This window comes from Rhincodon typus, chromosome 20 (assembly GCF_021869965.1).
Source record: "Rhincodon typus isolate 14 chromosome 20, sRhiTyp1.1, whole genome shotgun sequence".
In the NCBI taxonomy this organism is placed as follows: domain Eukaryota; kingdom Metazoa; phylum Chordata; class Chondrichthyes; order Orectolobiformes; family Rhincodontidae; genus Rhincodon; species Rhincodon typus.
In genome coordinates this window covers 27,116,029-27,128,289 of record NC_063351.1, presented here as the reverse complement: position 1 = coordinate 27,128,289, position 12,261 = coordinate 27,116,029, and the positions used below count along the sequence as shown (strand labels likewise).

General features: G+C 39.2%; 1 protein-coding gene across 1 annotated transcript in view; it reads right to left on the bottom strand.

Annotated features, from left to right (window-relative positions):
- LOC109914527 (inactive carboxypeptidase-like protein X2) overlaps positions 1 to 12,261 on the bottom strand; it is a 141,161-nt gene that overhangs the window by 24,228 nt on the left and 104,672 nt on the right. Inside the window, exon 11 of the mRNA XM_020514124.2 lies at positions 6,449 to 6,746. Coding sequence (XP_020369713.1) covers positions 6,449 to 6,746 — 298 coding nt within the window. The remainder of the gene's footprint in view (positions 1 to 6,448; positions 6,747 to 12,261) is intronic.

Below are 12,261 nucleotides of genomic sequence, written 5' to 3'. Positions count from 1 at the left end.
GTGCCTGAAAGGGAAGACTTGGACCACTTCTGTGGGGATACCAAGACATCACTGTCCCACCAACTGAGTAAGTATCACTTTTCTTTCCACTGCAACTCTCACATTAATCCCATTGTCAATGTCATTTGCAGCACACCACCTCTAATGACTGTCAGTGATGCCTTCTCTCTCTTCCACCTTACAGGTACCATTGTTCACCATCACTGCGGAGAAATGGCTGGATCTTCCAGCAGCTTCCTCCTCTATCTTGGGGGCAGAGAACAGAGGCCTAAGAGGAAGCATCAGCCAGACTGTCTCCTGCACCTGCTCAGCGTCAGTCAGGACAGGACCCTGAAATGTCAACACTGAGGGACTACATCCACATGGACAGGGAGGAACAGGAGCAGCAGACAGTTATATGGGGTGCAAAAGTCCTTATAGTCCAGAAGCTACAGGCTACGAGGACCCAATTCTCCAGGTTTTTGATGCAGGTATGAGATTGTGTAGTGCAATGCCATACAGCAAGATGTGCACGTGTTGACTGAGGGCTGCTGACTAGCAAGGCAAGAGGCCTGGCTGTTCGATTGTGCTAATAGGCCTGGCCTAATTGCCAGTGCTTCCTGCAATGCAAGTCTGTGATTCCTAAATGGCCTGTGAGTGGATCGGAGTGGTACCACGATGACTGTGCAGGGCTGATAAACATGGGATGCCATTGCTGGTGAATGAGGAATTCATGCTCTGGTGGCCATGTGACCTAAGATGCTGTTTGGTGATGATCAATATGGAGACTCCTCACAGCCAGTAGCGGCTGGTCAGCAAGTTTCCATGTCAAGATTTTTTAATTTCTAGCTTATTTGGTAGCATAAGAATCTGAATATTAAAGAGGTCAATTGTGGCTTAGGGAGATATAGTGGCTGAGTGGATAGCATTGCTGTCTCACAGCACTAGGGATCCAAGTTCGATTCCAGCCTCAGGCAACTATCTGTGTGGAGTTTGTACATTCTCCCCGTGCCTGTGTGGGTTTCCTCTAGGTGCTCTGCTTTCCTCCCACAGTCCAAAGATGTGCAGGTTAGGTGTATTGACTGTGCTAAATTGCCCAGTGTCCAAGGTGTGCACTTTAGGTGGATTAGCCATGGGAATTGAAGGGGTCCAGGGATGGGGTAGATCTGGGTGGGATGCTCTTCAGAGGGTCAGCGCAGACTCAATGGGTCAAATGGCCTGTTTCCACACTGTAGGGATTCTATGATTCTATCACATTAATAAAGGTGTTTAACAGCGATAATCCATCCTTACTGGCAACTTGTTACTGCCTAGCAAGAAACGAGTCTCTCTGTTTGGTAAATATATAAAAGATGTGGCAAGTTACTCCCAACATCAACATTGGCCTTGCCACACTTCTTGTTTGATTCTGTCACACATTTCACCACATCTCACATCACTCAGACCCCTATAAGATTCCACCCTGTACGTTACATTTCCATGTTTCACAAATACCTGTAATTATAGAAGTTCTACTATATGATGCCTTAAAGCAAGGAAATTCATTGTAAAATATGCAATAAGGCGTGCTGTTGAGGATTACTTAGTTAAGATTAAAAAATAAATGAATTAAGAAGAGAACATAAAAGAGTGAACTTGATTCATCTGCTCACATGAAGCTGGGAATTGTAGGCTATTCAGCTTGATGCTTATTGTAAGGAAAATACACAACAGTAATATAAAGTATATTATCAATGCTTGTTTAAAGAGCATAAAGCCATAAGAAATAGTTAGCATGTAAAAGCGATAAACCATGCCTCATAAAATCAATGGAACTCTTGAAAAGGCAGCTAGTCTACTAAATGGGCATTATCTTGTACATACCTTGAAAAGGCATTGTGATTATGATCTAAATGTGAAGCATTTAAATAAGGTTAAGATCTATGCAATAAATGAAATGAGGTTGATAGCAATTGGTAGCAGATGATGATAATGAATTGGTAATAGCTGTGTGTAGGATAGCAACTAAATGTGTCCAACAGATTTTCTATGCTCATATGATGTGGATGGGATTTTTTTGTTTATGTTCACCATGTGTTTAATTCTCTGTGTCTACATGATGAGATAGCATTAAAAATGTATGTGAACATAAAGCAAGTAAGTTCAGGAACATAGGAATGGGCCATTTAGCCCCTCAAACAATTTATATATTCTTTATAATCATATATATTCTTTATCCCTGAAAACGATAATTCCTTCAACATAAATCATCAATTTAAAACTTAAATTATTGTTCTAGCACTGATTGTCATTTGCTGAAGAACCCTCCCAACCTCTACCAAGGTTCATGTGCAAGTATATTCTGATTTCATTGCTGATAAGACCAAGCTCCAATTTTTTACAGTATACACCCATTTGCAGATTCCCAACCCAACAGAAATAGTTTCTTTGTTACCCTTAAAATCTTTAGTAGAATTTGATCAAATCATCCTTTAATTCTGTAAATCCCAAAGAATACATTTTTATTTTGTGTCTGCTCATTTCATAAGTTAACCCATGAATTTCAGGTATCATTCTGATTAAGTTACGCTGTACTCCATCCAATGAATCCTTTCTAATGCATGGTGCCTAGAGCTGCTCATAATATTCCAGATGTGGTAAAACTAGAAACTTGTATAACTGAAGAATGACTTCTACCACCTTGTATATAGACGTCAAAGTAGAAGATTGTGAAATTTTAGAATAAATTAATAGAGAGAGAGAGAGGAGCTACTTGCAAGTTTAGCAATCTTAATGATCGATAAATACACAGGCACAGATGAAATGTATCCCTCTGGGGGTCAAATTTCTCTGGCCACAGCTAAGACACCAGAGGGCTGGAGGGTGTTTGTCCCATTATTACAAAAGAGAGGAAAGCATACACCAGGTAATTAGCCAGTTAGCCTAATCTTAGTGGCATGGAAATTTTCTAAGGGACAGAATGCATCTGCATGTGGAAAGACCTGGATTGATTAAGAACAGTCAGCATGGACTTGTTAAGTGAAGTTGATGTTTGAAAAATTTGATTAAATAGTTTGAGGAGGCAATGAGGAGCATTTTGATGTGGTTTACATGGATCTAAGGAAAGTTTTTGATAAGGTGTAAGACAAGTCAAGAAAATAAGAGCTCATGGGATCCAAGGCAAAGTAGCATACTGGACTCAAAATTGGCTGCAAGGCAAGAAACAGAGGGTGATAGTAGCGGGATGGTTCTGTCATTGGCAGTCTGTTTCTGGGGGGTTGCATTCACAGGGCTTGGTGCTGGGTCTGTTGCTGTTTGTGGTGCAATAAAATGGATTTAAATGCAATGGTATGATCAAGAAGTTTGTGGATAATATGAAAATTTATAGGGTAATAGTTTGGAAGGATAGCCGTAAACTGAATGTGTGCATCAATGCATTAGCCAGGTGGGTACAGTAGTGGGAAATGGGAGTCAAACAAGAAAAGTTAGAAGTAATGCATTTGGGAAGAGCTAACAAAATAAGGGATTACACAATAAATATAGGACTCTGAAAAGTACTGAAATTCAGAGGGAATTTGATGCGCATATGGCACAGATCCCTGAAGATAGATAGGTAAGCTGGTTCAAAAGGCAGCTGCAATACTGTCCTTTATTAAACAAGGCACAGAATACAAGAACAGGGAGGTTCTGTTGAAACCATATAAAATGATGGTTAGCCGACAACTGCATCCTGTTATGGTCACCACATTATAGGGAGGATGTGACAGCATGAGAGAGAGTGCAGAGGACATTTACTGGGGTGCTGCATGGGCTGGGGGGTCTGAGATATGAGAAAAAAGTTGAATAGGCTGGGGTTATTTTCCTTTGAACAGTAAAAGGTTGAGAAGGGCCTTGATAGAGGTTTATAAGATAATGGGCTGTATAGTGTAGTTAGAAAGGCACATTCTTCTATTAGAGGGTCAATAATCAGGTGGAATAAATTTAAGATGAGAAGTGGAAGGCTAAGGAGAGAGTTGAAGAGAAGGTTTTTCACCCCAAGAGTGATAGGAGCTTGGAACTCACTGCCTGAAAGAGTGGTCGAGTCAGAAACCTATGTGACATTTGATCAGTATTTAAATAACCACTTGTGTTGTCCTTGCCTCCAAGGTTATGTAGCAAAAGCTGGAAAATGGGAATAGTGTAATCAGAGTTTTGTTGATTGGCACAGACGCAATGGGCCAAATAGTTTCCTTCTGTGCTCTAGACTGCTCTGTGTCTAGGAGTATTCGAGAAGTAAATTTAATTTTAAAGTAGGCATATGTGACATTGTGCATTTCGAAATGGCAAACAGGAATTGTATGCACCCACTGAAGGATGGTCCAATGAAAAACAGAAAATGACATGGGTATGATTATTGTCTATTTATTGACAGTTAACGGAGTGTTGTTAACAAGATGAATTGACATTTAGAATTTACCGCCACGTTATCCCATTTATAAGTTAAAAAGAAATTAATCTAGTTTGTGGAATTCTTTCTGAGAGGCCACATTAAAAATAAAATGTTCATCCACCTCATTTTAATTTGTTATGTCTTCATGGTACCATTAGCATTCTCATTGGGTTACCCTCAGAAAGCTGGTGGACCGGGTGTATTAGGAGCATAATCAGAGGTACATTTGCTTGTACCTAAACGGGGTTGCACACACACCACCCACTATTCAAATGTACACATCCCCACCAAAGGTACTGTAGTACTCTAATGCCTTCAATACATAGACTTCACCATGCGACCTCATTCCAGTTGTAACTGTGCTCTGGTGACGCCAACTTGTCGTGCAGCACAGAAATAATTTAAAGTTATTGGAAGCTGATGGAGCATGCACAACGTGTCAGACATGCAAACAGTCTAAACAACCCACACAGCAACGCTAACAATTTATCTTATGGCTGCGCTGATTGATAATGAATTAAAGTGTTAAGGTGCAACTGTAGGCACTTCAGCTAAATGCCATGGATACTTAGAAATTTCCACTGTCTGTCAAGAATATTGAAAATCAAGTGCTGTGGATTCTTATTTCAATCTACTAAGGACAAGCTAGAAATATAGTAAGAAATCTCAGCTCCTGTGAAATTATATTTTTAATAAAAATGTTTCAAATCAGAAGTATTTGAAATGAACAATAATATTCATTTTGTTCAAAGATTTGTTTGAAACTCTGCTGATTTTTCACTTCTCTGCTGAATATTTAAATTTTCTATACTGTTTTGATTAACAGCTTGCGGGAAGAGATTCATTTCGTATTAGCTGTGGTAACAGATTTCTTTTGTCGTTTACAGCACATTCATTAGGGTCACTGTCAGACAACTTACCATTTGAAAAAAATTGAATTTTCATGTATTCCTATGCTAACTATTATCATCTGATGCACTGTTTTCATACATTCTCTTACATATGTACAATTTTTGTACTGCATGAAACATTAATGTGATTTTTCTTTCCCCTTTAGTTACCCCAAATTTCCTCATTAGACTCTTTCTCCTTGCCGGATTTGCCTATATACCGCTGCCCACAAGATGCAAGTGGAGAAAAACAGTTTAACAGTGAGGGAGAATTAATCAGTTCTGAAGAAGTCAAATAGGACTTAAAACGTAACTCTGCTTCTCTCTCCACATATGCTGCCAGACCTGCTGAGTTCCTCCAGTACTTAGTTTTTATTTCACATTTTCAGTATCTGCATTATCTTGCTTTCATTATGGGGGAGATTAATGAATTTTTCAGGTCTTGTAGGAACAGAAGCTGATAACTAATAATGGAACAGATTAGTCAAAATTAGGACACTGAGGGAAATTAATTTCAAGTCCGATCTCCAAAATTATTTCTTATTTCTGTAGGCCTCTAAAATGGGATGTCGTACCACAGTAACTTATATATAACAGAAAATGTTTATGAGCGTGAAACTAAGAATTTAGGGAATTAGTAGGTATTATAATGCCTTTGAGGGAAAGAGGAAAGAAAGCAAGGTACAATGATCAGGGAACAAATTTCAGAAGATGGGGCAAAACAACCTCTTAACATGTGAGAAATGGTCAACAATTATTTTAACCTTCCGACATTGTATGCAAACTCAGACATATTGGCGTAATTAAAATATATTACTATAGTTCAAAAAGTATTGCTGCTGACACATAGCATATTATTGTGATTGCCTGTGAATGTTTAAGGCATAATCGTAGAAATCACCGTCAAATTTCTGAATGTACTCAGATTAATTTCCTCTGCTATTTTAGTGGAGGCAATATGCCATTTAAGCTGACAAACGCTTCTGGTAAAACAACAAAAAAAAATTGACATGGATGAAAGTTGCACAGCACTAATGGTAATCTAACTTTCAGAAAGGGAAAGTTGCACGAGAGCCAAGTTAGATCTGAATTAGAAAAGCATAATGCTGTGGGCTAATTGATAATTATTATTTCTTTGCTCATTACATTCATGCACATGTTTCACACTTACTTCCTGCTGCTGTGTGCCATGATGCCCCATTTATCGTTCCGTCTTCTTTAGCAAAATCATCTGTGTGGCATACTCTTCTATTTGCATCTGTCATGAGACGGTGAGTGGAAGCATAAGAGAAGGCCAGCCACCGGAAAACATGATCATCTGGCGTGGCAGAGTATTCATGGACTTTTGTGCTAGACCGTGTCATGTCGAATGGATATGTCACAACCAATTCTCCTCCTTGTAAATTTCCACCCAAAACAAATGGAATTTTTTCCATCCAGGCAATGACTGCACGTGTCTCAACAGCTACCTGTAAAATCAATTATTTTCAATCAGAATTTAGTCAAATACTTTATGCAGAATAAGAGAGACATGCAGCTCTCATTAACTCCTGATATCCTGAGTGCATATTTTTGCAAATACTTGATACATACTCCAAGGATTTGGATCATTAAACTTCACACATTCCCACACCTTTCTCCCCCAAATCCTACAACAGAAACAAATGTTTGTGCCTTGCCCTTGACTGATATCATGCATAATTCATCATTAGCACCCTTTTTGAGAATAGTTGGATAGGCTGGGCTTAGTTCTGCTGGAGTTTAAAAGAGTGAGGGGTGACTTGATTGAAGAGTTTCAAATCGTGAATGGTCTTGACAACATGGATGCGGAAAGGACGTATCCTTTTGTGGGCGAGTCCAGAGCTAAGGATTCTGTTTTAAAATTAGGGTCTTGCCTTTTAGGACAGAGATAAAGATTTTTTTTGCCTCCAAGAGATTTGTGTGACTTTGAAATTCTCTGTCTCAGAAAGTGTCAGAGGTGATGTTATTGAATATTTTTAAGGCAAGGGAGGATAGGTTATTGTTAGGCAAGGGAATTGAAGGTTATTAGGGGAGATGGGAATGTGGAATTTGAAACACAAACAGATCAGCCATGATCTTATTTAATGTTCAAGCAGGCCTGAAGGACCAAAGGCTTACTTCTACTCATTTTTTACAAGTCCATTCAGCACTACAGGAAGAGAAAGACTAGTAAATCTTTCTAGCTGTTCTTCATTGATACTCTGTGAATACAAAATCAAAAAGGGTATGTAGATTCCTAATGTAAAGTTAGTAATTGTAATGATAATGTAAATGTGCTTCTGAGGTAAGCTGTGACATGGTTGTGACTTCACTAATCTATGTTATTACTTTTCTAGAAGACTGGAACCTCTACAGCATGGAGTATTGCTGTTTTGTAGCCTTTCCATCTTATACAGTCTATTAATAAACATTGTATAAAAGTAACTCAGATGTCTGGCCTGAGCTTGCTATGAAGACCCAAAGAACACACATTGGAAGACTAATTAATCACAATACATATTTAAAGACTTTGTCCAATTCTGATACAAGCACGTTTCAACCAAAAAAAAAATGGTTGAAACCAAAACAAGAGTTCCTCAAAAAATTGTACATGCAGGTTAAATAAATGTAAAGCTTTCTGTGCTACTGACTCAGATTTGTAGGTTTATTTATAATGACTTCAGCATGGTCAAAGTTTGCAATGTAAAACATTAATTGACTCTCTATAGAATAGACTTTGAGATTTGGTACATTCCAACTCTGCGAATCAAAGTTGAGGCTTCCAGTCTCATTATAACCAACAAGGTGGTAGTTGAATCTAGTAATAAGTTCACCACTTATACTTGTGGAATTGGAAACTAGGTATGAATTGAGGGAAAGGGGATTCAGTTCACTTTGATATTTATTTCTTGTCAAAAGTCTTCAAATATAGTGATCTGTAACCCAAAGGTTCTTTGTGACTCATCCTTCATATCCTGATAGCTCAGAGTCAAGAAGGAGTCACGAAAGTGAGGGATGAAGGAGGTGCTACCACAAGTTTACAACTGCTGAACTACTCATCACTCTTCAAGAAATCCACAGTGGAGAGGTTGCCCACTGGGCTTACAGGAAAGGATGCCCCAAAATCATGAGGGAGGGAACAGAGACTCCTCTCCCCATCAGCATAGCCCACAACAGTTCCTCTTAAGATGTTGCTGCCTCAGCTCCAAAAGCCTCAAACTGCAGCTGTTGCAGTTACCTTACATGGCTTTGGCCTCTCTAAGAAACCTGGCTGCAGTTTGAGGATGAGAAACGCATTCCAAGCAAAAACAATAATAAGCAGCAGCTCAGAACACATATCGTAAAATATAAACTATGTTGTATTTTTAGTTAGATTGATTACCTTGTGATATAATTAACATATATGAGTTCTGGTAGGTGTGAAATTGAATTTTTAAAAGAGGTGGTCAGAAAAACAAACATGCACACCATTATACAGATAAGGTTTTATAGCACGGATAAAGGCCTTTCAACCCATCATATCTTTGTCAGTCATCAAGCACCTACTTACTTTAGTCCCACGTTTCAGCACTTGACCTGTAACCTTGCATGCTACGGTGTTTCTAATGTTCATCTAACTACTGTTAAGTGTGATGGTTCCCTCTTCAACAGCCTTTCAGGTAGTGAGTTCCAGATACTCCCCATCACCTGGGTGAAAATATTCTTCCTTAAATTCCCTCTATACCCCTGATTCTTACCTTAAATCTTCGCTCCTTGGTTATTGATTCCTCTACTAAGAAGAAAGGTTTCTTCTTAACTATGTCTCTCCTAATTTTGTACACCTTGATCAGATCCCTCCTTTAGCTTTTCTGCTCTAAGGAAAATAACCCCAGCCTGTCTCAACTCTGATCATAGTTCCAGCCCAGGCAACATGCTGATCAATCTCTTCTGCATCCTCTTCAAGGCAATCACATCCCCCCTATACTGTGGTGACCAGAACCCCATACAGTGCTCCAGCTATGGCTTAACTAACATCTTATAAAGGTAAAATCACCAATGTCTTACCAGGCCAGGCAGGGCAGGTCTCTAAATAGACAGAGACAACTGGTGGTGGTTTTACCTGAGGGTCTTCACACCTCAAGCAGGTTGAGAAGGAGAGTCCTTCATGGTAACCTCAGCTGGTGTGGGAATTGAATCCACATTGTTCGTGTCACTCTATATCTCAAACTAGCCATACAGCCAAGTGAGCTAACTGCCCCCCACTAATATCTTGTACAACTACATCATATTCCTCCTGCTCTTGCATTCAATGTCTTGAATGCAAAAACAAGTATTCTATTTGCCTTCTCAACCACCATAGCCACATATCCATCTATCCTGTTGCTTTCAAAGATCTGTGAACTTGTTTTTTATGAATTCATGGGATGAAGGCATCGCTGGCTAGGCCAGCATTTATTGCTCATCCTTAATCCTCTGCCCCTTCTGTCAATTGCACAGAGAGGTTAAGAGTCAACCACATTGCTGTGGGTCTGGAATCACATATGCACAGATGTCTGTATCTTATGTACATCACACCAAGGACCTGCTGTCTATCCTAGGGCCCTGCTGTTCATTGTGTGCTCCCTTGCCTTGATTGCCGTCCCAAAATGCATCATCCTCACACTTGTCCTGATTAAATTCCATTTGCTACTGTTCTGATCATCTGACCAGTCCATCTACATCATCCTGTAGGCTAAGGGGGTATGGAATATACAAGGAACATTTTGAACTAACCAAATTCTGAAGCGATGTTCAGGAGAAAAATAATTTGTTCTATTACTAATAATCTCCCTATTATTTTGGAATTGTGACCAGTGGATGGAATAGAAGTAAACACAATGTGAGAGAACTGCCTGTCAGCAGACAGCAGAGTCTCTCCAACTCTACTGACAGGAAAACCTTACCCTCAAGTCCTATTGTCCTCTCATTTTGCTGGATGCTTGGTATAGCATTTGTCCCTTTATTGTGACATCCCCTTTTAATTGTTCCCATCCATTTGACATACACAGAGATTTCTACTGATAGCCCATGCAATCCACATCGCTGCTGACATTTTGTAACTAAACTGACCTAGCAGCTAAGATAACAAGGTGTAGAGCTGGATGAACACAGCAGGCCAAGCAGCATCAGAGGAGCAGGAAAGCTGACATTTCAGGCCTAGACCCTTCTTCAGATTCTGTCTAAAGCCAACAAATTGTCATTTTGGCAATATAACACTGAAGAGAAATAATTGGCTTAAGAATCCATAAAAAGTAGCTGACATAGGAAATGAAAAAGTTCATTGCTGCAAATGGAAAACTTTTCCAAGGTTTGGTTCAGCATGTATTAAAAAATGGCAAATGCTATGATTTGCCCACAGTAAAGTTACAATAAACGGATCATTCTCTCAAGTCGATTTTGAAGTCTATAACTAGAAAATAAGTGGTATTTATTGGTCAGAATTTCATTTATTTTGTAAGTTCTTGCCATTTTACTATTTTGTTCTAACAGTAAGAAGGCAAGTAACTCTGCACTTTCATAAGCATTGTGCACTAAGGTCAGATGTGTTGCCTCAGTTGCCAATAAAATAATTAAAGAATATAGAAAGTGAATTATTTTATAAACATATTTGCAATGCTGACATTGGCATGCGCACTCATGGATTTTCACTGCTGATCCATCTGTTTTACATTTACTTAAACTTGCTACTGAATTCATTTAACACCGACTCATTTCAGACTGATGAATAATTTTCAGGTCAACCTGCTGAGTGTGTTTTGAATGTGAAAGGAAATTGATTGAATGTAGCTTGAAATCTAATAGGAGAAATGCCTTAAGATTGACTCAATGAGTAGCCTGTAGTTAGACTGTGTGCTTGGAAAGAGCTTTCTGAATTAAACTATGAAGGTTTGTCCAAATAAAACAGTGATTTGAGCTGTCCGAGCCATAGGCCCAAAATGGATTTTAAGTTACTGAATACAGACATCCTACTGATCTGGACCTGTATTTGCTTCCTCTCTTCACAAAAACCTGAGAAAGCAGGGTATGAATAGATGTAAGGACATGACTAGGCACCAGTCCTACATTAATTTTAAAATGACCAGGGATATCACCAGAGAGTCTTCAGCCCATCACTCAAGTCGGTCAATAAAATTGAAACTTCTTTTACAAAAAAGTTATATTTGTGTTTTTTTGACATTAACATTCTGTCTTTCATTGTTAGACTTCAGTCCTTGATTCTTACTTTAGTCCTACTTGTTTGAGCTGCTTTTGCAATAGGAAGTTTGGGAGTTTTTTATTCTTTTATTACTCACTCATTAAACCATAAGACATAGGAACAGAAATTTGGCCATTCGACCCATTGGGTCAGCTCCACCATTCAATCATGGCTGAATTTCTCAACCCCATTCTCCTGCTTTCTCCCCATAACCTTTGATCCCTTGACAATCAAGGATGTGGGAAATGCTGGCTGGCCAGTATTTATTGCCCAATCTTAGTTGCCCAAAAGAAGGTGGTAGTGAGTATCTGAGAAGTCACAAATGGTGCTGAATATTGTGCAACCATCAGCAGAAATCCTCACTTCTGACCTCGTGAGGGAGGAAAGGCCATTGATGAAGCAACTGCAGATGGTTGTGCCTAGGACTCTACTCTGAGGAACTCCTGCAGAGAAGTATTGGAGCTGAGATAATTGACCTCCAGTAATCACAACCATCTTCCCACGTGCCAGGTATGACCCTAACAACTGGAGAAATGTCCCCAACTCTCAATGAAGATTGTCTAGAATATGTAGAAGGCTGTGGAAATTTAGAATAGAAAATTTATAACAGAAAGGTAAAGGCTGCAGAAGTTTATGATTAAGTTTATCACCTAGGACAAGTTCTGCTGATCTGGGAAGGCAAGATACAATCCAGCATCAGGTAATTCAGCATCAGTTAGCAGTCAGTCTAGAACTCACTCAATAGCTCAAGACTCAGGAAGAACAGGAAC